The 24,601-nt window shown below is 55.7% G+C and overlaps 1 protein-coding gene and 1 non-coding gene across 3 annotated transcripts in view; both read left to right on the top strand.

Annotated features, from left to right (window-relative positions):
• The window catches only part of SYT12 (synaptotagmin 12), a 29,097-nt gene extending 8,963 nt beyond the window's left edge, over positions 1–20,134 (top strand). The window contains exons 1-9 of one of the 2 annotated variants that reach the window (XM_007450447.1): positions 717–796; positions 828–857; positions 6,419–6,475; positions 11,153–11,346; positions 13,445–13,837; positions 16,461–16,676; positions 17,338–17,458; positions 18,314–18,447; positions 19,729–20,134. In XM_007450447.1, the coding sequence (XP_007450509.1) occupies positions 6,442–6,475; positions 11,153–11,346; positions 13,445–13,837; positions 16,461–16,676; positions 17,338–17,458; positions 18,314–18,447; positions 19,729–19,902 (1,266 nt within the window). In that variant the 5' untranslated portion in view covers positions 717–796; positions 828–857; positions 6,419–6,441 and the 3' untranslated portion in view covers positions 19,903–20,134. Of the gene's footprint in view, positions 1–716; positions 797–827; positions 858–6,418; positions 6,476–11,152; positions 11,347–13,444; positions 13,838–16,460; positions 16,677–17,337; positions 17,459–18,313; positions 18,448–19,728 lie in introns of those variants that run through there. The other variant, XM_007450448.1, reaches the window with a different exon arrangement.
• TRNAG-UCC (transfer RNA glycine (anticodon UCC)) lies at positions 6,168–6,240 on the top strand. The gene has a single exon. It is a non-coding gene; the product is annotated as a tRNA-Gly (tRNA).
• Positions 20,135–24,601: the final 4,467 nt, after the last annotated feature.

Below are 24,601 nucleotides of genomic sequence, written 5' to 3'. Positions count from 1 at the left end.
AAAAAAAAAAAAAAAAAAAAAAAAAAAAAGAGTATGGGCTTTAAAGTCACATAGACCTAGGTTCAAGTCTTGGCTCTGACCCTTGGCTCTGTGACCTTGGGAAGGTCATTTCCCCTCTGTAAAAAAAAAAAAAAACGGAGTGACCACTGACATCAAGTCATTGTGAGGATTAACTGAGATGATGTGGCCTACCATTCAGAGAAGCGGAAACCTCCCGCCTCCTGTTTCCTGATCGGTTCCTAGGAAGTGCACAGTATCCAGCCCGTTTTACAGAAAAATAAACTGAGGCCTAACAGGGGAACAGGATAACCCGGGGTGCGGCAGCTGGGGCTAGAACCCAAGCCTGCTGACTCCGTGCCCAGTGCTCCGCCAGCCTCTCGAAGCTCGCGGTGAACACGTTCCCACCCCCCCATCCCCACTCATGCTGGGCCAGGGAGTGAGGGGCTGGCTTCTGCCTCGGACGACCCCCTGGGATCCTGGGAGCGCTTGGGGATCTTCAGCTTAGACCCCAGAAGCGCCGCGCAACTCCCGGGAGCGGAGACAGCGCTCGGGTTTGTCACTTTAAAGAGGGAGCGGGCGGGCGAGCGCGAGGGAGCGCGCGGCGGGCTGCTGGGAGCGTGCCTGGACTGCGGCGCAGCTCGCGACTGCCGCCCCGGCCCGGCCGAGCCCCCGGACCGCGCCGCGCTCCTCCCAGGCGGACGCGGGGAGACACTGCAAGCTTGGCTCCGCCGGCGACGGCCGGGCTTGGCGCCGGTGCGTGCGCGCTGCGGGAGGCCGGCCGGGAGCCGGAGCCCAAGCCGGAGCCGGAGCCCAAGCCGGAGCCGGAGCTGGAGCGGCGGCCCCTCCGCGGAGCCGGGGTGAGTACGCACCCTTCGCGCAGATGAACGCAGTGCCCCTCCCAGCGCCGGGGACCCCCGGGCTCCAAGCTCCCCTCTCGTCTGCACACCCGCGCCGCGCTTGCACACCGAAGCCCGGCACAGCGCACGCCGGGCGCCCTTCCCTGGCCCTGCCACTCCATGCACTGCGCATCGCATCGTGCCCCGCACGCCCGCCCCGCGTGTGCACACACGCGGCTCACCCGGTCATTTACACGCCTCCCTGGCGCCCGCGCTGCACGCACGCCCCCCGCCCCCCACATCGCCCTGATTGTCCCCACTTTCCCGGCCCCGCCTCACACCATCTTCCCGGCTCCCGGGTCAGCCCCCCACACTCCGGTCCCCATGTATCCTGGGGGTTACCGCGGCATGGGTGCTGGGTTTTCAGGAAATGCCCCATGTCGCACCCCATTGCCAGGAAGCCCTGGAAGGCCAAGAGGATCCTCAGCCTCTGCCTGGTGTCACCATCATGGGTGGGGAGATTTCCAGGGTCTCCCTGCCAACCTTTGATGCCACTGCTCTTTGGGAGAGGAAGCTTGCCCATCTCAGGGCCTTGGGGCTGTAGATTTAGGCTGAAGAAGGGGGAACTGGGTCCAAACATGGGGATCTGGAGCCAGGCCTGTGGGTGGAGGAGCCCTGAGCACGCCCTCCTAGTGACCCCTCTTTCATGGGCTGCAGAGGGACTGGGTGCCCCCTCCTCAGCCAGTGAGGCCATCCTCCCCACAAAGAGCCTGGGAAACCTGCACCCTGGAATGTTAGCCTCTTCCCTGAGCCAGGGGGTGGGTGACAGGTTTGGAGAGCGGCAGGAGCTATGCATCCTACTAGAAATGGGGAAACTGAGGCTCAGAGAGGGCAGGAGACTCACCCAAATTAACACAGCCAGTCTGGAGAAGGGTCAAGACCCAAGCCCCTGGCCTCCCCACCCTGAAATCTGAAGCCTTTCCAAACAGCTTAGGAGAGAGGGGGCTCCCAGCCTGGGGTTCAACCTTGGACTCTGCCTCTTGTCAGCTCTGGTGACTATGGGCAAGTGTTTTCCTGCACCTCAGTTTTCTTACCAGTACAATGGGAAGAGTATCAGCCCCCTCAGAGGGCAGCAGGGAGGATTTGCCGAAATAACACCTGGCGAGTCCTTGGTACAGTGCTCAGCACATAGTAGGTGCCCAGTTAATGCCAGCTACCACCATCCTCGCCAGTCAGTACTGTGGGTTTTGTGGGCTTTTGGGGGGATGGTAGCAGGATGTGGTTATTCCAGGAAGTGGGAGCACTTGAAAAGGATCTCAAAGCTAAAGCTCCTAAAGAGGCTCCCAGCCTGGAAGGTCGAGGGCTCCCCTGTACCATCCCCTGATCCTTCCCATTACCTGCTGGCCTCAGGGTGAGGATAGGGGGAGCCAAAACCTTGCTAGCCAGAGATGTGACATGGGGACACTAAGCAAGGAAATGGGGTGAGGGGGAGCAGAGACGTGGGGACCCTCTCCGCCGCAGAGGCACCAAATTCCTGGAAAGCCATTTCTTGATAAGCCCAGGAGGAGGCCTCCACTGTGGTCAGATTCCAGTAAGGCCCGTGGCAGTTCCTCCCACCCATCTCCACCCCTGAAAGGCCTGGTCAGGAGGTGGCATGGTGGCCAAGAGCCCAGGCCCAGATGCATTGTACCCGGGAGTCAGTCCCAGTATTGCTACTCATATGCCGAGTGACTCCATCCCCGCCTTCCTAATCTGTAAAAGGGGGATCCGTTTATCCATTCAGTCATCAGGTCTATATCGTGTTCACACTACGAGCCAGGCACTACGCTAGTCATTTAGCATGAATTATGTCTAATTCTTACAGCAATAGGTACGTATTGCCTGGTAGGTGTGGTTAAGCCAGCATTTGAACCCAAAGCTGTTTTCAATGAGCAAGTGCCATGCAATTTAGGGTTTGGGGGTTTGGGGCCAGAATGAATAGATGTGGAGTGAGGAAGGGTGCCAGGAAGGGGCTCAGATGAAGGTTTGGGGCAGCTCTGACCCACCCCTGCTGTTCCCCATTTCCTGTGTGTCAGAAATGCAGGGGAGCTCTGGTCAGAGGCTGCCCTGGCCTCGGATGTGCCTTGTCAGCATCCTGTTCCAAGCTGAAGCTGCAGCCCCTCTACCTGGCAAACCTCCAGGCTGCCAGTGGGAGTCTGCTGAGGTTGTCAGTACTGGGTGAGAGGGAGTCAGGGGGTCTCAGTGATAGTAAGTAAAGCCATTAAGAAGGGCGCTTGCTGCAGAGCCAGATCTGGCTCTGTCTCAGCTCTCCGCTTACTGGCTGGGTGACCCTGGGCAAATTCACTGCCCTTCCCTGAGCCTCACTTTCCTCCTCTGTGGAGTGGGGATAAAAACAGGATTTGCCCCCTAGGGGTCTTGGGCGAGGCCATGGGGAAGACGTACATGAAGTCCTTTGCACAGGGGCTGTGACACTAATAGAAGAGGCGCTGGATGGGGTGGCAGGCCCAGCTGGCAGGCCCAGCTCTACCACTGCTGGCTGTGCGGCTTTGGGCAAGTCACTTAACCTTTCTGAACCTCCCCTAGCTCATCCAAAAGCCTGCTTACCAGGCTCATGAATAGAGATGCTTCCAGAGGCCAGCAGGTTCTGGAAGTGAATGGAAGGGTAGGAGGTGCGAGGCCAGAAGAGCAGATGCCCCGTCTGAGGGACGGAGCCTACTCAGCTCCAGCTATGGCTATTGGGGGTGGGGGTGGGGGGTGGGGTGGCAGGGTATACAGACCCACTGTTCCCAAATCTTACTTTTAATGGGAAGCTGGAAATCTATCCTTTTTTTTTTTTTTTTTAAGAAATCCATTTTTTAATGGGAAATTTCCCAATTTTTAAATGTTGGTAACTCACTTTAAGACAAATATAACACATCTGCAGGCTGGCAGTGCTGCCCACACAATTCCACTGCTCAAAGTAGGGGTCTAGGGGCCTTTCGGACCATTGCCAGGCAAGGAAGTGCAGCAGCTAAGATTTGCCAAAAAGCCCCACTGCACTTCTCATTCCTCCCTCCTGACACCCTGATAGGGCCATCTTAAGCCCCATTTTACAGAGGGGGCAGATCTGGGTTTCAGAGCTGTGCTCAGGCTGCCGCCCCGTCCCAGGAACCTCGACGTCTCCCCCAAGCTCTCTCTTCCCTCCTCTCAGGCAGATGTGCTTTGGCTTCTCCCGTTCCCAGGGCACATCTGCGGGACCTTCTGGCCTGGGTGAGCCTAGAGTCATTCACACCTTCACTGAAAGCACAGCTCCCAGGGTGTTGTGATGAGGGGAGGGGGAAAGGTGGGCAGTGTGGGAGTCTGGGGTCTGAGCTGGACCAGCCTTGGAGAGGTGGGGGCCCCTCGACAGCCAGAGGTCTGATACAGCAGGTACGGGGTTCTGTCCCCAACCACAGGAACTTGCCGCAGGGGTGTACCCAGCCCACCCACTCTAGTGTGCTGCTGGCATGGGCTGTCCCCGTGCAGGAAGTCAGCCTGTGCTAGAGAAACAGGAAAGAAAGCCAATGGCATGATCAGATTCCCAGCAAGGCAGAGGCAGACTGGGACATGTGTGTTCATGTTAACATGTGTGTTTTGGTGTATCCAGCCTCCCTTCTGCCACGAAGTAGGGCCACCTTGGGCTTGTACACAGTGCCTAATTTGGCCTGCGGGTTCTCAGGCAACTTTTGAATCCATATGCCACCCACCCCCCACCCCCCGCAGTAAGGCACAGCGGTTAGGGAGCGTGGAAGCAAGTGGCCTGGGTTGAACGTTTCTTAGCTGTGTAGCCTGGGGCAAATGACTTTACCTCCTTGCCTCAAGACTCTCTTCTGCAAACCAGAGATAGTAATAGCACCTACCTCAAGGGGCTGTTAGAGGTAGGTAATATATGAGGTAATATACATGCAAAGTGCTTAGGGCTTGGGTGTAAGGGGTGCTTAGCAAGGTCCTTATCATGATCTCCAGCCCAGGTCCCAGCAATGAGCTTCCACTTGAATTGGCATGGGTGAATCCGGTCCAGGTTAGCGCCTCCCTCCCATCACCATGACAACCCACATCTCACTGTGGGAGTGGGGGCATCATCAAGGGAGCTGGGAGCAAGGAGCTCTCTGTGCACCTGGCAGGGCTTTGCCCCAGGACCCTGTTCCGCCCTGCTTCTCGAGGCCTCCTGTCCTGGGACCTACGGCACTCCCACACGTGCCGGATAACCCTGTCTGGATCAAGGCACCCCAGCTTCTTGACTCCAGAGCTACAAACTGGGGAGAACCCCAGGATTCTAGAAAATGCTCACCCCCTGATTTGACCCCAGTCCCAAAGGGAGCCCACACAATCCTTCGAGGAGTTGCAAACAGGCTAGCCACCACCCAGGACCCTTTCCCTCTCTACCCAGTAGTGTTTACATTTTTTGTGAGTTGGTTGCAACATTTAAAAATCAAGAAACTGCACATTAAAAAATACCGGTATCTGGATTTTCAGAAGATCCAGCCAGGCTGGATTGGCGTTCCCGCGGGAACAGAAAAGCAGTTGCCCTTGGGTGGACGGTCACTCTGCAGGTCTCCCCCGCCACCGCCCCGTGTACCCCATCTTACCTGTTTATAACCACCTCTCTGAACCGCGAGGGAACGCAGAAATTAGCGTGGGGGCCATCCTGTCCTCCGTGTCCCTTGAGCTGAGATCCATACAGCTCATGCTAGCCTCCCTTTTTCAACCCCCCACCCCATTTAGAACATGTCTGGGAGCCAGTTTCCTTCTTAGCAACAAAAATAATAAAACCGTAAGCAGTTGCCTGGGCAGGTAATGGCTTGTATGAGCTTCTAGACCTTTCTAGAACAACTTAAACCTTCAAACCTCTCAAACCTTCAGTGGTTCATAAAGAGGGTGGGGAGGAAACCATCCCAAGCAGAGAAAGAACTGATAATAGAATATTGTAGAAATGCAGAATTTCGGGTCCAATTTAAACAAAAGCATTTGAAGTCAGTCTTGGGGAACACCCTGAGGGGCTGCTCTAAGGAGTAACAGAGTTGCTGCTGGTCAGCCTGTTGTTGGTAGGACGAAAGTGAAGCAGGGTTGCCAGATTTAGCAACTACAAATACGTGATGCCAGCAACTTTTGAGCTTCAGATAAACAGTGGATAGTATTTCAGTATAAGCATGTCCCATGCGATATTTGGACATACTTCTACTAAAAACGAATCTGAAATTCACGTTTCACCGGGTGTCTTGTGTTTTTGCATTTGGCAACCCTGAAATGAGGTCTCAGAGTGCTTGAAAAGAGCTTTAAACACCATTTTTTTTAAATGCTATTTCAGGGACTTTCCTGACGGTCCAGTGGTTAGGACTCCGCACTTCCACTGCGGAGGGCCCAGGTTCGATCCTTGGTCAGGTAACTAAGATCCTGCATGCCACGCAGCACGGCCAAAGAATAAAAATGAAAGAATAAAAAAAACACTACTTTTGCCCAGGCCCCCTCCACCTGAGTGTGAGCTGGATGATGGGCACCTGGGCCACAGCGGGGGGTTGATGACCCTCTGAAGCCCCCTCCACTGACTCTCCTCTCCCTTCCAGTCTCAGCCCTTGCGGTGGGCGTCATGGCCGTGGATGTGGCAGAATACCACCTGAGCGGTGAGTCCCCGCGGCAAACGTGCCATCTCACAGGACCCTCCCACCGGGCCTGGGGTGGGGGGTGTCAGTGGGACACCAGTAACGGCCCTGTTTTACTGGTAAGGACTGTCAGTGAGTTGCCCAAGATCACACAGCCTTGGGGAGGCCGGGTTGGGGCCAGTCTGAGGTATCTTCGTCTTTCTGCTCCGGTGGAAGGACTTGAGGGGATCCCCCAGGAGGCCCATGTGCTGCTACTCCCTAAGGTCGAGCCTGTCATGCAGAATCCACTCCCCTGGGGCCATTCCTGGAGCCAAAGGCGAGGAAACCCAGGAAGGTCGATGTTAGATCCACAGGACATTAAACTCAGAGGTCGCCCAGTCCAGGGATGGCAGCTCCCACCTTCTCCTCGTGTGTGCCCCTGCAGGCACTGAGCTTGGGACCAGCCTCAAGACACCAGACACACTCCAGCTGACGATGGATGGTGTCAGAACTGAAGTACCCTCGCCATCATTTCTCCTTACGTTCCCCTCCCCATTTACACATGGGAGAAGGCAGGCTCAGCAAAGGAAAGGGACAGTGACTAAGTAAGTAACAGGGTCAGGACATGGACTCAGGTCTCCTGACTCCCAGGCCAGTACTCCCCATCACTCCAGCTCCTCCCCGAGCTCAGACCCCAGCCAGCCCAGGGCTGAGCTGAAGGACGTACAAGGGGGAACCACCTTTCCCAACTCCCAGCCAGGAATTTTCACTTTTCACCTGCAGGCTCACAGGTCTTGGTCCAGGCCCTGGCGTGACCATCAGTAAGTGATGAAACCTCTCTGAGCCTCCACTTACTCATCTGTAAAATGGGGGCAGGGACTGCTGGGAAGATTCAATGAGCTAACATGTGTGAAGTGCCCAACTGTTTGAACACAGCTCTCCCCGACCTCCGGGCCTTTGCACATGGTGTTCCCATCCCTTGGGGTACTTACTGCCTCTGCCTGGCTAAGGCCTTGAGACTGGTGTGGAGATTTTGAGCACAGATCTGGAGCCAGATTGTCTGGCAGCGAATAGCTCCTCTATCTCTCAGCTTCATCGTCTGTAAAATGGGGATAATAATAGAACCTTCCTCACAGGGTGGTTCTGAGGACTCAGTGGGTTAGTATACATGAAGTGTTTGGAACAGAGCCTGGCGAATGGAAAATAGTAAGGGAACAATTATTACTAAGATTCCTCCTTCCTCATTTCTGGTCTCAGCTCAGACCTCACTTCCCTGGGGAATTCTTCTCATACCTTTCAGAGGCTGGTACGCAATAAAATGAGTAAATAAATGAGCATTAACTGTCATCATTTCATGCCAGCTTGTTGGGGTTTTTCCTTTCGTGTCCCTGGCCCTGCCCCCCTTTTATGCCAGCCAGGGTGCTGGCTTCAGGCCCTCAGCCCCCGGATCCTCACTCTCAGGGGAGCCTGGTGCTGCTTTGCCACTTTGCTGTGCCCATCGCCTATGTGGACTCTGTGCCCGGGCCCTGGCCCGCCCCCTGGCAGCACCCAAGCCCCTGTGAGCTGGCTGGGGCTGTGTGTGTGTCTAGGTGGCAGCCCCCCGGCACATGCACTTCACTCTCCAGGCACCAGGTACGTTCCCATCCCATCCCCTATTCGCCAGACTCCCAGGACTTCCTGAGAGCCTGGTCAGGTCTTGGCCCTGGGCCCCTGGTAGCTCTTTGTTGTGGTTTTATTTATCCCACAAATTACATTCTGGCAACAGAAGTCAGGAGTAAACAGGTTTGCTCGCTGTCCCTCCATCCGCATCTCTGGCTCCTTCCATCCCTCCCTGGTCCGCCCAGCCCTTGCCCATACGCTGCGTGATTTTTACATTAAAATCATGTGCTTATACCATGTTGGGATTTTTTTTTTTTTCCTCTTAACAATGCCTGAAACGATTCTCTGCATTGCCACAGTGACATCCTGATGACCTCAACTGTCATTCCCAAAGCCCAGTGACAGCCCCTCCTGAGACAGCACCACCGGCACCCTTGCTTGGACCTTCAGGCTGTTTCCAGATTTCTGCTGTTATAAATACAGACTCGATGACTCACTCCAGACATAAAACTTGTTGGGATTTTTCCCTTAGAATCAATTCCTTTGGGGTAGAACCACTGGATGGGGATGTTTTTGGTGTCATCTCCTCTTTCTGGATGAGGAGACTGGAGCCAGGGAGGTGAGGTGGCCTCAGGGAGCCAAGGCACCTGCACCACGCTCTCCATTTCTCACCCCTGTGGCCTTGAGCCCATAAGTATTGGGGTGGCCAAAAAGTTCGTTCGGGTTTGTCCATAAGCTGGTCCCAAAAACCCGAACGAACTTTTTGGCCAACCCAATAGATGTGTTCTTTAACTGCTATCGGCCTCAGTTCTCCTTTAGAAAGTGGAGGTAGGGAACTCGTAGGGTGCTAAGTGCTGCGTAAATGCCAGGGCTGAAGGCTGGGCCCTGCCCTTCTCTGGGGTGAGCAAGTATGGTAGATTCTGGCTGGAGCTGGCTGGGCTCAGCAGAGCAGGGCCCGGCTGGGGCCTCCCATTGCTGGATGATTCCTCCCTATGCAGGCTTTGGGGAGCAGTGGCAGTGGCCCCTCCATCCCCAAATGCCCCCTTCCCTCTCTCTCACTGGGTGCTCTGAACTCTCTGAGCTTTGCACACCCCCCTCTTCCTTCCCTAAACTCCTGGTGCCTGGCGCCTTGGCCGGCACACTTCTTGCTACTCCTGCATAACCCAGCTTAGGCATCCCTCTTTGGAAAGCCCTCCTGGGCTTTTCCCATCACGACCCCCATCACTCTTTTGTCTATTTATCTGCCCACCCCACCCCCTAGACTATGAGCCACTTATTAAGGACAGGGACTGGGCCTGGGGCTGACCCGCTCCGCAGGGTGCTCACACATAGTAGGTGCTCAGGGGCTGTGTGATGAGAAATCTCCACCCTGAAACACCCTCCCCACATCTCTCTGCCCTGCTGCTAGGGAACCGTGCTGGGTAGAGGCCGGGTGGGGCAGTGGTTTTTACCCCTGCTTGCTCTGGAGTCTGGCTGCCCACTGTTGGGATCCCAGGGCCACCCCTTCTTGGCTCTGTGACCTTGGGCAAGTTCTTGTGTGTCTCAGTTTCCCCATTTGAATTGAGTATAGAGGCAACACTGAGAATGGTTTAGAGAATTATATTTGCCAACAGTGCAATCTTCTGCAAAACGAATCCTACTGTCTCATTGGCTTCTTCTGGGAATGCAGAGCCAGGTTTCCCAGAAGAGTGACTTAACATTTGTGGCTCTGCCGTGGGCCAAGCTCTGTGCTAGGTGAGGACTTACCCAACACAGTTGAGGGGGTAGTTAATTACCGTTTGGGGACAGTGAGGCTCAGATAAGTGAGGTTATTAAAACGTCCGTGGACAGAACGCATTTGAGCATCTGGATTTGTCCCCAAGCCCTGCCCAGCCTACAGCCACCTCTCACTTCTGGCTGAGTGTTTTGTTTGTTTGGTTTTTGGTTTTTGGTAACAGCTTTATCAAGATAAAACTCACATGCCATAAATTCACTCACTTAAAGTGTACAATTCAGTGGGCTTCAGTATATTGTGCAACCATCAGCACAATCAACTTTTAGAATATATTCATCACCCCAAAAGTAAATCCCATACGCCACATTTCCCCCTACTCCCCTCAACCCCTGGCAGCCCCTGACAATCACTAATCTACTTTCTGTCTGTATAGATTTGCCTCTTTTGGACATTTCATAGAAGTAGAATCATACAACATGTGGTCTTGGGGCACTGGCTTCTTTCACTTAGCTTGATGTTTTCAAGGTTCATCCATGTTATAACGTGTATCATTTCATTCCTTTTTATTGCTGAATAATATTCCATTGTATGGATGTACTACATTTTATTTTCCCATTCATCAACTGATGGACATTGGATTGTTTTAGATGAGGTCTGAGGCAAAAAGGGGGTCATTTCTTTTTCTCCCCCAAGTTCCCTTCCACTTTCCTCAGATCCCAACAGGCTGCATTGATTATCTGGAAGCAGAAGTCCTCTGAAGGTAGAGAGAACTCAAAGAGGCAAGAAAAACCCCATCTGGGACTTCCCTGGTGGCACAGTGGTTAAGAATCCGCCTGCCAAAGCAAGGGACATGGGTTCGAGCCCTAGTCTGGGAAGATCCCACATGCCACAGAGCAACTAAGCCCGTGCACCACAACTTCTGAGCCTGCGTGCCTTGAGCCCGTGCTCTGCAACAAGAGAGGCCACCACAATGAGAAGCCTGTGCACTGCGACCAAGAGTAGCCCCTGCTCACCTCAACTAGAGAAAAGCCCCTGTGCAGCAACAAAGACCCAGTGCAGCCAAAAATAAAATAAATTAATTAAAAAAAAAACAGCCCTACCTGTTTAAAGCCTAAGGAATATTTAACCATTGTTCACAGCTCTTCATCTGCTCTACCCAAATGTCGCTCCTGATAGTATGTTTTTGTGGAAAGGAGCTAAAAGCAGATATCGGAGGGGGTATCGCTTGTTCAACACTGGATCCCCAGCACCCAGCACAGAACCTGACATAGTAGACACTCAATAAATATTTTTTTCAATGAATAAGCAAATCAGTGCTGAACTACAGGCTTGCTGGGTGGGAATGTGTAACAACTGAAGGGTCCTAGTGCCCATTAACGAGAGACTGCTCTGCTCTTGCCTTGCAGTCATCAAGAGCCCCCCTGACTGGGAAGTGGGTGTCTATGCTGCCGGGGCCCTGGCACTGCTGGGAATTGCAGCTGTGAGTCTGTGGAAGCTCTGGACGTCGGGGAGCTTCCCCAGCCCCTCCCCGTTCCCGAACTACGACTACAGGTACCTTCAGCAGAAGTATGGTGAGAACTACGCAGAGGCCCGGCAGAAGGTGAGGCTCTCATGGGTGCACACTGGACTGCACGCCCCACGCCCCAACCGTCCACTCTCAGGACTGGCCCCCACTCCCTCCCCTCCTCACTCCCTCCTGGTTAATTTCCTCCTGCGAACAGGGACCCTTGTGCTCCTCCACATTCCAACATAGCCCAGTGCTAGGTAATCCATGAATGCTTGGCAAATGAATGAATGCTTTCAATTTAAAACACCATCCTGTGAAAAATACAGGAAAATAAAAATAAGAAGAAAAACCTCCCCAAATGTCACCACCCAGAGGCAAGCAACTGTGAATTGTCTTCAAACTATTAACATTTTGATTTCTTTCTTTCCAATATTTTAAATCTAGGCCCCTCCCCCCGGTCTTTTTTCCATGCATAGCTTTTACACAATGGGTGTCATCTCTACAGAGAATTTTATACCCTACCCTTTTCATCTCACTTAAAACGGAAGCACTTTCTCATATTGTTGATTGTAAACATTATTTTAATGGCTGCCTAAGATTCCTTTTTATGTATGTGCCATGGTTTACTAAATGCCACTATAAATAATGCAGTAAATGGTTTACATGTAAAACTTTGTCTTCATTTGGGATTACGTACTTTGAATGAATGCCCAGATGTGAAATTACTGTGTCAGGGAGTATAAACATTTTTAGGGCTCTCTATATATTGCTAAATGCTTCATCACTTAACATTGGCAGAGAATTTTTCTAACATCATGTAGAGTTCCAGAGAGCACAGCCAGAATCTGTTACCAGATAAAGGTCCCACATGCTCGCTCATTTGGGGTTTTGGAAGGAATTATCTCTCGCTCAGTTGGAGGGACTGTAAATTGGAACTACTTTTCCAAAGAGCATTTTGGAAACATGTATCAAAAGCTTTCAGAAGGACTACTCCTCGGGACTTCCCTGGTGGCACAGTGGTTAAGAATCCGCCTGCCAATACAGGGGACACGGGTTCGATCCCCAGTCTGGGAAGATCCCATGTGCCGTGGAACAACTAAGCCCGTGCCCCACAACTACTGCCTGTGATCTAGAGCCCGAGAGCCACAACTACTGAGCCCATGTACCACAACGACTGAAGCCACATGCCTAAAGCCCGTGCTCCTCAAGAGAAGCCACCGCGATGAGAAGCCCACACACCACAACAAAGAGTAACCCCCACTCGCAGCAACTAGAGAAAGCCCGTGCGCAGCAACGAAGACCCAACACAGCCAAAAATAAAAAATAAATAAAATAGATTAAAAAAAAAAAAGGACTATGTCCTCTAAGTCAAGATTTTAAGAAAGCTATTCAAGGGGCTTACCTGGAGGTCCAGTGGTTAAGACTCTGCACTTCCACCGCAGGGGGCACATGTTCGTTCCCTAGTTAGGGAGCTAGGATCCTGTATGCCGCGCAGCGCGGCCAAAAAAAAAGGAAAAGGAAAGCTATTCAATGCTGCATTGTTTATATTTGTAAAAAATTAAAAACAATATAAATGTCCAACTGTAGGGGAATAGTAAAATAAACTATGGCGATCCACTCAATGGCAAATTAAGGGGACCATTAAAAATTATGGTAATAAAGATTATGTACCAACATGGGAGATGCTTACTGTACAAAGGTTTTTGTCTTCTCAAATCCCAAGGTCAATTGAGAGAAAAGAAAAATTTGAATATTAAAGTTAGTGTTATCCAACTTGAAAACTTTCTCATGTGGTAGACATTTTTGTAAACTTCCTTTGAGGCTGCTCTGTCATGTATTGAGTACCTGTACTCTAGTTTTCTTACACGTTCCCCTTCTGCTGGACACTTAGATTGCTAACTATATTTCCTTTTCATAAACATCACTGCAGTGAACATCTTTATGTATGAAACTCAGTCCATATAAATAAACATTTTGAGAAAAAGCTCTCTTACCTCCTGGTTAGGGAGAGAAAACTGACATGAAATAACAATAAAGAAGGACCTTCCTAACTAAGGCATGCCCTGTTTTTGCAAAAGGGGAACTTGGAGGTGCCTTGCATGAACAGGGCTTACCGTATCTCTTTGCTGTCCCTTCAAGACCATGCCTATTGCCCTTCTGATGCTCCCATGTCCCTTTTTCTCACCCCCAGAGAGTGCCTGCCTGGAATGCCCAGCGGGCCAGCACTAGGGGGTCACCCAGTCGCAAAGGCAGCCTCAGCATTGAGGACACCTTTGAGAGCATCAGCGAGCTGGGACCCCTGGAGCTGATGGGCCGTGAGCTGGACCTGGCTCCCTACGGGGCCCTCCGAAAATCCCAGTCGGCCGACTCCCTGAACTCCATCTCCTCCGTGAGCAACACCTTCGGGCAGGACTTCACGCTGGGTCAGGTGGAGGTGAGCATGGACTACGATGCCGCCTCCCACACCCTCCACGTGGCTGTACTGCAGGGCAAGGACCTCCTGGAGCGGGAGGAAGCCAGCTTCGAGTCCTGCTTCATGCGCGTCAGCCTGCTGCCGGACGAGCAGATCGTGGGCATTTCCCGGGTAAGTGGGGGCTGGGAGGGCGGGGCAGCCGTGTGCCCCGGGCTCTCACGAGTCCTGCCCAGGCAGTCAAGGGTGCAGGACCAGGCAGAATCTGAGGAGGGCGCTAGAGAGCAGATTTGGATGCTGATCCCTGAGCGGAAGGTGCTGGCTTTAGGGAGCACAGAACTGGGAGTCTGGGGCCTCCACCTGCAGGCTCCCATTGTGTGCAGTTCTCAGCAGTCCTGCCACATGAATCCAGTGTGTGGTAATTGTCCATTTGTCAGTTGTGTCAACTTGGGGACCTGGCAGGGAAGGGATGACAAGCTCATGTTGGCTAATTTGGGGACAGCTTAATAACAGGACTGTTATAATGTTGTGTGTGGGGTGACCTCAGGGATGGCGTGGTACCCTGGCCCGAGGGGATGAGGGGAACACGAGGTTACCTAGAGACCAGCGCCTTGATAGGTGCTGTGCCCTTTGGTCAAGAGGCACCGTCTGCTCGCAGCGATGCTGCAGAGAAGGACCTGGAGGAATAAGCACCCCGACCTCCCTCCGACCTCTGGTTTTCCTCCAGTGACCCCTACTGGCTGACCCCACCGGAAGCCAGAGGCCTAGGGAGCCTGTTGATGCAGCCCATAGAGGTCAGCCCCTGGGGCCGAAAGCAGGGGGGAGGGTGCAGAATAAGCCGGGAGGGGCAAGGAGAGGGACCCAGCACACCCCCCAGGATGCCCCTCCATGATCCGCCCCCCTTGCTGAGAGAGAGAGAGAGGTCTACGTGAGACACCCTGCTGCCCAGCACCAGCGGTCGAGGTCAGCCCAGCACGCGCTGTGACCAGGGCAGGAGGATCCTGAGGTCAAGTGGCTCTGGCTCCTCAGAGACCCACCCGTGTCCAGTCCTGTTTCCTGTGCTGAAATTGGCAGCCCCTCAGAGGTGGAGACTGTCATTCCTCTCCTGCCCCACCCTGCCCCCCTCACTCTAGGAGGGTCTAGAACCAACCACCAGGGTGTATGTAGGGCCAAGAAGGGAAGGCCAGCTTCAGAGAGGCAGCCCAGTGGGTGGTTAGGCGCAGGACCCTGGAGCCTGATTGCCTGGGTTCAAATCCTGGTTCCCTACTTCCTAGAAGTGTGACTTCGGGTGAGTCACTTAAGCACTCTGTGACCCAGTTTTCCCATCTGTCAAGTGAGCATCATAGTGCTTCAGGAAATGCAAAGTCCTTAGCCCAGTCCTTGGTAAGCGCTCAACGGATTGTCATCTGTCAGGACCATGAAGTGTTCCTGTTGAGCCCATATCCACGCTGCCCGTGGCCTCAGCTGCCTGGAGGACCTGGGCGGTTCTGGACACATCCCTTGAGGCAGCACGTTGACAGCAGCCACCACGGCCTGATGTATGCTGAGAACATGGTTCACAGAGCCCAACACATCTGCGACCCTCTCATTAGCCCCGGTGATCGGGGATGGATTGAGAGCATCTTATAGATGAGGAAACTGAGGCTCAGGAAAGTGCTTTGCCCACGACAACCCCAGCAAGTGAGCAGGAGATCCAGGACTCCACCCCAGGGGTCTCCACGTGCTCATAAAGTGCAACGTACAGAGAATGGATCGTCAGGGAGCCTGCGCTCCTATGGGCAGGGGACAGTCAAGGGGCTAATTTGGCCAGAGGAAGGAATTTAGGGCCAAAGATCGTGAAAAGCCTGAATGTCAGGGTCGGGATCAGGAGGTGGGCTTTATCCCAGGAAGGAAGGGTCACCCTTGGTTCTCAAGCAGGTGATTGGGTAGGGGATGTAGCTCCCAGGGTGCAAGGTAAGAAGAGGCTTTTCCAGCCCAGACAGTGACCGAAGAGTGCAGCTCAGGGCATCTGGAGGTACCGACAGATTTATTCCCAAGAATGCAGGCTTCTTAGCATCACAGCCCAGCCAATCCCAGTGAGTGGGTGGCTGCCCCCAGGTTGGGCAGCCCCCCGGCATCAGGCGAGGTGCCAGGGATGAGATCTCCTCTCTTAAAATATCACCAGGCAGTGACCAAAGCAGCCCCCCATGGAAGGGGGATCAGTGCCCACAAATGCACCTTCCCAGAGGGCCCGCCCACAGCTTCCTGGGAAGAGGCCAGTGGCGCCCACCAGGCAGGACTAGGCTTAGAAACAGAGTCTGCCCAGCCTTGCCTCGTCACTCCATCGGTCCATCCACCCCATAACGTTCAGAGAGTCCTAGGCCAGGCCCCATGCGGGATGGGACATCAGTAACTCTCAACTTCACAGACAGTTATCCCTACTCACTGCATGCCTGGCCCAGGGCTGGACTTGGACACGTGCAAGAAAGATGACCAGCTCAGCCGGCACATCGCAAGGGTTCTGTGGACCCATGGGCACTGAGGCTGGGAATTAGTTGGGGTCAGCTTGTGGAAGCTTCGAATGCCAGGTCACTAGATTGGCCACCACTGAGAAGAGCACAGGGGGCTTTTATATCATCAGGACTGAGCCACCAAAGGAAGGATTGGCATTGCAGTGTGGGGACAGCAGAGCCAGGACGCTAGCCCAGGTCTCCAGACTCCCCATCCGGTGCTCACTCCCCGCCATGGCCTCGCAGGCATCCTGCTGCCACCTCGTCCCCAGCTTTGGACCTCCTTCCCCTGCTCTTTCTCTCTGCAGATCCAGAGGAACGCCTACTCCATCTTCTTCGACGAGAAGTTCTCCATCGCCCTGGACCCCGCAGCCCTGGAGGAGAAAAGCCTGCGGTTTTCCGCGCTTGGCGTCGATGGAGATGAGCGGAATGTGAGCACAGGGGTGGTGGAGCTGAAGCTTTCTGTGCTTGACCTCCCGCTGCAGCCCTTCGGTGGCTGGCTCTACCTACAGGACCAGAACAAGGTAAGCCCGCCCACCTGCCTGTGCCTGAGGACAGCGCCATACGTGTACACTTTAGAGGAGGGAATCCGCTGTCCTCGCAACAGCCTGAACACCAGCATCTTTAGGAGATTAGAGAAAGAGCTGAGCCACACTCAAGGAAACTCAGTTTACTGCATGCAAATGAAAGGCACCCTGACCCCACTGTTTACAGCCCTTCTACTGCTCCTACCACCAAACCTTTAGAAGCTCTACTCCTGTAGAGCTTCTGTGAGGGAAGTGCTCCTCTGGCCCTCAAGTGAGTTATTTCAGACAGAGGCCAACCTGCAGTTTACCGTCGCAAATGTAGCAGTGCTTAGGGAGCATCGCTGTTATTTAAGCAAATGATCTACTAATTCCAGTCCACCTGGACCTGTAAGTGCTACTACCGGAGAATGTTTTCTCGGGTCTGGAATGAGGGAAGATAACTGCATTTTGTTGCTGCATTTGACAGGCAACCTCTGGCCTTCCTTCCAAGGCAGGACCCATACCCGGTACAAGGCAGGGATGGCGCTGTGGAGCGGGGGAGGGGTCCCTTTCTCGATCCCACCAGCCTGGTGCCCTGGTGTAAGGGCCCCCAAGAGCAGCAACTTCTCAGTGGAAGTCCAGGGGCAGAAGCCCTCTGAGTCACCCGCCTGTCCTCCAGGCCGCCGACGCTGTGGGCGAGATCCTGCTGTCCCTCAGCTACCTCCCAACGGCCGAGCGTCTTACAGTGGTCGTGGTGAAAGCCAAGAATCTCATCTGGACCAACGACAAGACCACAGCGGGTAAGGCCCTCCTGGCTGCCTGGCTCCTCCGTGGGGCAGGTGGGAGCCATGGCCCAGCTGCTAAGCCCGGGGCACCTGGAGGCATCAGCAGGTGTAGGGCACAGTGCCAGACCCCTCACCCCTGGCTTTGGCTGGGCTCAGGAGCCATGCACAGTGGGAAGATTAATCTAGCTGGGGAAACATGGGAACCACAGAGGCTGGCAGGGAGCCCCTGTGGGGGAGGGATGGGAGTCTGAGAGCAGCAGGCTGGGGCACTGGTATGAAAACAAGGTAGGCGTTTCCCGGAGGCTGGACTGCATCCCAGATCCCAAACGGGGACCAGGGCCACCGAGATGGTGTGGGTGCCAGGCAGGACCTGATGCGTCAGGTCTGCAGGAGCCTCAGCCCCAAGTAACGGAAAACTGAGGGCTGCAGGAGGCTGACTGGGAGCCTGGGGGACCCGGGTCCAGGCAGGTGCAGCAAGGACACCCAGTGGGTGGTAAGTGATGAGCAGGCATTCCAGAGCTGTATGTCCTTGAGTCAGGCTCCACTGAGCGGGCGCCGGCTGACTCGGGGCTGACATCTGCGTTTGGGCCATTTATAGAACGAAAAGTGGTGGGTCTGCTGAGCTCCCCAGAGCCTCACATGAGGGGAGCACTCGTGCGGGCTGGTGGGCCGGCTGCCGGAGTCCAAAGCCCAGCTCTTCTCCTGACTCGCGCGTGAGCCTCAGTTTTCTCATCTGTAAAATAGGAACGCAATAAAGGACTGATGGCAGGACTGCAGGAGAGAGTGGCTGGTGAGCCGCTGTGACTGGGCAGGTCTATGCCAAGTGAGTGTCGCACTGGCTCTCACCCCCACCCCCCTCCCTGCCCACAGACCCCTTCGTCAAGGTGTACCTGCTGCAGGATGGGAGGAAGATGAGCAAAAAGAAGACGGCTGTGAAGAGGGACGACCCTAACCCGGTGTTCAATGAAGCCATGATCTTCTCAGTGCCCGCCATTGTGCTCCAGGTGAGGCGGATGGTGCAGGGGGTGGGGCCCCTCTATCCCCTCCAGTCTATCTCCTCAGAGCTCCTGCAGGGGGTGATGGTTTGCCTTAAGGCATCACCTTTCTAGTCGAGAAGCGTGTATTGAGCACCTACTAGGTACCAGCCCTCTGGTGGGTGCTGGGGACACAGGCATTGCTTCCTTGGCACTCACAAGGGACAGGCAGGAAAGTCTCCAGACAATCCCCATCCACTAAGAGCGTGCTAGACCTTGGCAGTCAGGGGAGGCCTCTGCAGGTGGGGGTAGCTAAGCTGAGATCTGTGGGAAGACAGTTCCCTGTGGAGGGAACTGCAAAGGACTAGGGATGAGCCAGGACTGACCCAACGCCCAGAGCTCTGGCCCTAAATCTCCCGAGTTTCTGCCTACAGAGGCCCTGTGGAGCTCCCCAGATGCCCCCTGGCCTTCAGCAGGCGATGTGCCCCAGGGAGACCCCCTCCCAGCACAGATATCACAGGCCAAGGGTGGGAGGACTGGAGAGGATGTGCCCTGGGCCACAGACCTGGCCCGGCTTGCATGCCTCAGAGGATGGGGAGCTCACTACCTTCCTGACCACGTGAGAAAGTCCTTTTGTGCCTTGAGCCAAAACTTGCCCTGGGCTTGGCCCTGGGGCTGTACGGAAAACCCCTAATCTCCCCTCTTGGGATAGCCGGTCTGAATTTGAAAGCCCAGAACTCTGCCGCACTCTGGGTGTTCGGAATCCAGGCAAACATCTCAGCATCCCTGGTTGGTCCTGCCTGGCCACCCTCACGGGACAGGCCACCCGTCTGCCCCCTGCTTCCCTGCGTGTTCTTAGGGGGAGGGGGGAGGGGAAGGAGAGAAGTCAGGCTGGGTTCCAGTCTCAGCTTCACCACTTTGATCTCAAGCAAGTTCTTTCCCTTCCTGTTATGAGTCCAACATATGATTATCTCAGGATTAACAACAGACATCTATAATGCTCTGACTGTGTGCAGGCACTTTTCTAAGTGCTTTACACCTTTCAACTCATTTTGTTCCCAGAACAGGTGGGAACTATGATTATCACCATTTTACAGATGGGGAAACTGAGGTAGGAAGAGCCCAAGTCACTGCCCAAGTTCACACAGCAAGGAAGTGGTGAGGCCAGCATTTACATCTGGGCTGTGAGGTTAGACAGGTCAGAGGTGAGGATTCACGGGGCCGTGCCTGGCACCCCGCTGGGGCCTGGGGGCCATGGGGGACCTCTGGCACTGCCCCTGGCCCCTAGCACCCATGTCACTTCCTCCCCAGGACCTGTCTCTCCGTGTGACGGTAGCTGAGAGCAGCAGTGATGGCCGTGGGGACAACGTGGGCCATGTCATCATTGGGCCGTCGGCCAGTGCCATGGGCACCACGCACTGGAACCAGATGCTGGCCACGCTGCGCAGACCCGTGTCCATGTGGCACCCTGTCCGGCGAAACTAGCAGCCAGGGCAGGGCCCGGGTGGGCACCGGAGCCCGGCGTGAACTCAGCTCCAACACCCTTCTCTGTAGTCTGGCTGGAACCATGAACGCTGGGGTTCCCCGGTGGAGTCCCCAAGAGCCATCTTGGTCCCTCCATCCAGGCTGCGGTGGAGGAACAGGCCTGGCTGGATGTCTGGGGACCCAGGGTTGTCTCCCACTGAGGACCAGCCGTGGCTGGGCCAGGGCCCGGGGAGGGCAGCCAGGCATTGGCCCACTGTGCTCCCATTTTGAGCTCCCCAACAGGCCTGTCCCTTGGCCTTGGGAGGGCCTTGGCCTCTCAGAGCTCCCCACATCCCATCCCTGCTGGGAGGCCATGCACAAGGACCATGAGTCTTGGAGGCCAGGTGCTGTGCACCTGGCACAGGGCAAGGCACAGGCTGGGGTGACATGAACAAGGCACAGCCCCTAGGACGTCGGGAAAACAAGATCCCCTTGCCCTGGTGATCTGCTCTTTGCGGATGGCGGCCCCTCCACGTAGACCTGGGGAGGGCTCTGGGGCCGGGGAGCGGGGGGACAAGATGGGAGCTGCGCTGTGAGGGGCAGGGAAAGAACTGAGTGTCCCAGGCCAGTGGCCCATCCGCAGCATGGCAGGGTAAGAACATCCCTGTCACAAACGCAGTTCTCACCCTACTGCCGTGGACACAAGGGCCTCTCTCTGGGCAGGAGGAGAGACCAAGGGACCAGGCCAATCAGTGGCCCGCAGGCCACATGGGACGCTGGGTCATCCTCTGTGAAATAGAACTGTAACCCTTATAAGGCCCAGGGGTCCAAAGAGTTCCAGAGCCAGGTCCTTGTGTTCAGGCATTGGCTCCACGGCGTTGGTTGGTGCCCCTCCAGGCCAGGCCCTGCAGGGAAGAGAGATGCCTCAGCATTTTGGGCGGGCTGGTGGGCAATGGGGCGGCAGAATACAGACTGCCGAGGGGCATGGGAGAGGCCTCTGTGGGCAGCAGGCCCCTGGGAGGACATAGTGGAGCCCGAGGCCTTGGGCTGGGCCTTGCAGGAAGGGGAGGCCTGAGTGGTGACCGTGAGGGGAAGTTGAGGGGGTCAGGATGGAGTTGGTGGGGGCAGGCTTGAATGCCGGGGGGGAGGTGGCTCTGGAGCCTGGTTCAGACCCCCAGGACACCAGCTGTCCAAGGCTGATTCCAGAAGCAGACCCCGAGATTCGCAGGCAAGGGGTTTATTGGGGGAGAGCCCTCAAGAGAACCCTGTAAGGCAGAGAGGGAGCTTTGGGGCAAGCAAGGAAGCCGGCAGGTTGTGGCTTCAGTGGAGTCCCAACGGTGAGGGCTTGTGCAAATGGCACCGCAGAGGAGTCCTGCCCAGGAGCCAAGGGCTGGGCCGTTACACACCCACATGAGTCTTGGAGGGAAGGCATGCATGGCCTTCTAGGTGTCACTGAGGCAGCTCCAAGCCGCCTAAGGCAGCCCCAGAGAAGCAGGCTGCTGTGTGCCCCTTGCAGCTGAGGGGAGGGGGGCCCGCCGGGTTACAGGGATGGGGGGTAGGGAGGTGAGAGGTAGGTCCTCAGGCTGGCTGCCTCTGGACCTGGTGGGCTACGGAGACCCAGGCCCAGCCAGTTACCCCCAGTGATGTCGGGGAGCCCAGGGGACCGGAGGCAGCGTGGTAGCTCTCCCCACCTGACACAGCTGCGGCCTGGTCCCGAGGCCGGGCTGCCCACCGTGTGCCCAGCGCCAGGAGGTCTGCGTGGCCCAGGCCAGCCCAGGGCCCGGGGACACGCAGCTGGTGGGCCCCTGCCGCCTGGGAGAGCCCCTGCTCTTCCACCCCAGTGGCTCTGCTGTGCAGGCCATTTACTCGCCTGCCTTCTCTTCCCCTTCCATCCCTCCCTCTAACTGCATGAAATGCTGACTGTGCACCCGGATGGGCGTGGTGGGGACCGAGTATGCTGACTGGAATAATTCTAGAACCAAAATAAAGCTGGGGCAGGAGGGAGGGGGCTTCCGGGGAGCCCTGCTCGCCCCAAATCACCTTTGTCTCCAGAAATCAGGGCCTTGGGCCTCGGGCCTCGGTGCGGGTTGCTGTGAGCACGCGTTCCCCTGCTGCTGGGTGCCCAGAGGAGCAGGAGGGTCCTGTCTGGCTGGGGAGACCGTCACAAGGACCAGTGACATGAGGCTGCTGGGGAAGCTCCGAGAAGCGTCCCCGAGCCAGCTTGGCAGGGAGAATGCAGAAGGGAATATCAAGGAAGGCCGCCCAGTGGTGTCGCTTATCCCTCAGGGCGAGAGGAATAAGGGCAGGAAAGTGGGGTAAGACCAAAAAAGCCTTCCTGGTTGTGGGAACAGCATGTAGAAAAGGGCAGGAGTGGACAAAAACTTGGCCAATGCATCAACTTTGCTGAAGTTGGGGAGGATGGGGAGAAGGGAGCCCAGGGAAAGGCTTGGAGGGGAGACGGGCCATGTGAGTTCAGGTTGCCTGGCCTGCAGCCCTGCAGACTTAGAGGTAGGTCTGTTGTTGGCTCCTTTTTTGCAGATGTAGAAACTGAAACTCAGAGAGGCTAGGTAACTAGCCCAAGATCACACAGCCAGAGCATCTCAGAGCTGGGATTTGAGCTCAAGCTGTCTGGCTCCCGAGCTCATGATTTAACTACTAGACCACAATGCCGCCTTCCCCAGCTGCTCGACAGTGGGGCCGAGGGGCGGCAGAGAAGCCCCTCTGGATCTCAGGCTGCTCTGTTTTCCCCTCCCCTCCCCTGGAAGATCACAGCAAGCATGGAAGGAGGAGAATCTGGGTGGAAATTCTCAGGAGGCCTGCCCACCACAGGGCCTGAAGGAAGAGCTTCTGTGCAACACCACCCCCACCCCCCGCAGAGCCCGGCAGACAGAGGTAACCAATGCGACAGGCCTTACAGGAGCCCAAGAAAGGTGGAAACCAGGGAAGGCTTACTGGAGGAGATGGAGGCACCAGCCTTGCTGGGTGGCGAGGGCTGTGCAGGTGGAGAAGGGAGAGCAGCCTCGAGGCAGGGAAACTACCTATGCAAAGGTGTCACAGGTGTCTGGGGAGCCACGCAGCCAGCTGGGGCTGGAAAGGCCAGGTGGGGCTGAGCTGGGGAAGCTTCATGTCCAGGGTGAGGCCGAAGGTCCTGGTCCCGCTGGCAGTGAGGCCCTGGGCAGGAGAGGTCAGAGGGAGGGAGGGAGGCACGGAGCGGGGGCTGCTCTAAGCCGCTTTGAAGTGATGACGAGGGACGTCAGCGAGTGCTGCTCTTGGTCAGCGAGGAGCATCCCGGCTGCCTTTAGCAGGGCCCAAACCACAGTACTCCCATCTCTTCCTGCCTCTTCCCCCCCTGCCCACCCCGCCTTCTCCCCGCTCCTCCAGCCCCAGGCCCGTGGGCCTGCTTCAAGGGTCCCAAGCCCTCTCTGTCTAGGAGCCCTCAGGAATAGCCGAGTCCCACCCAAGAGGACAGGTATGGAGGTCCCTGTCCTGACAGCGGCAGTGGCGGTCCAGGCCTGCGTGTGGGAGGAGCAGGGTGAGCCACAGCAGCATCCAGAGGCGACAGCAGCTCGAAGCTTCACTTCCTCTCTCCTGCCTTGTCTATGCCTGCAGACACCTGAAGGGACAGACCAAACAACTAAAGGAACACTCAGACTGGGCCACGGGGCTCCCTCACTCTCCACCCCCTCCCACCCCGTTATCAACCTTCCCATCCCACCCAGAAGGGTCAATAATGGCGAGGCAGGGACAAGTGGCCTGCGGCCCCAGCCCTGAGCTCCAGGTAAAGGGCAGCCAGAGTTGGGTTGGTCTGGAGAGGCCAGACCGAAGGGAACTTGGGAGAAGCCCTTCTGTGTTCCACCTGCCATAGGCTGGGTCTGCTGCTTACCTGCTGTGTGACAATTCCTTCCCTTCAAGAGCCTGTTTCCCCATCTGGAGAATGAGCGTATTAGTCAAGAAGGCCTCTAAAAGCACCCACACCCCGACTTATCAGCTGTGGGATCTTGGGCAAATTATCTAGCCCCTTTGTGCCTCAGTTTCCTCATTTGTCAGAGGAGGATAAGGATTATACATACTTCACAGGATGGAATTAAATGCCACATGGCAACTGACTGGCACACAGTGGGTGCTCAGTAAATGTGAGGTCAAGGCTTTGGGTGAAGGAGTTCTGGAGCTCTGGGATCTGGTGTTTGGGATGAAAGGGAGGGGAGGGGACATCGGGAGGGGACATCCCAGGAGGCATCGGGAGCAGAGTCTGTGTCCCCTTCCAAGGCATCCCAAGGGGCAGGACTGGGCCTATGAAGTTCCACCCCCTCTGGCACCAACTCCAGGGTGCCTCCATGTGCCTCCACTCCTTCAACCATCCATAAACACTCCACACCCCAAGCCAGGAACCCGAAGCAGAGCCGGCAGCCCCGGGTGATGACTGTGCAGGGAGCAGAGCGGCCACACGGGGGCAGCAGAGACCCGGCCCCGACAGCAGGGGATTCCGGCCTCAGGGAGAATGCGGGTGGGAGGTCAGAAAATGGGGCAGAGGGGCCAAGGCCAGGGGAGCCTTGGAGCAGATGGAGGCCGGAGGGTGGTCACCTGTCTACTGACCCGACACTCAGGTCATTCGCTGAATTCACTCATCCATGCAACTGTTGTTCCTTTGTTTCTTCAGTTTGTAAATGCTTTTGAGGCAGCCCATCTTCCTTCCTTTCTCTTTCCCTTGCTCCTTCATTTT

The sequence above is a fragment of the Lipotes vexillifer genome, unplaced genomic scaffold (assembly GCF_000442215.2).
Source record: "Lipotes vexillifer unplaced genomic scaffold, Lipotes_vexillifer_v1.1 scaffold1477, whole genome shotgun sequence".
Classification (NCBI taxonomy): domain Eukaryota; kingdom Metazoa; phylum Chordata; class Mammalia; order Artiodactyla; family Lipotidae; genus Lipotes; species Lipotes vexillifer.
The sequence above is the reverse complement of the archived record's forward strand: the minus strand, read 5'-3'. Positions and strand labels throughout refer to the sequence as shown.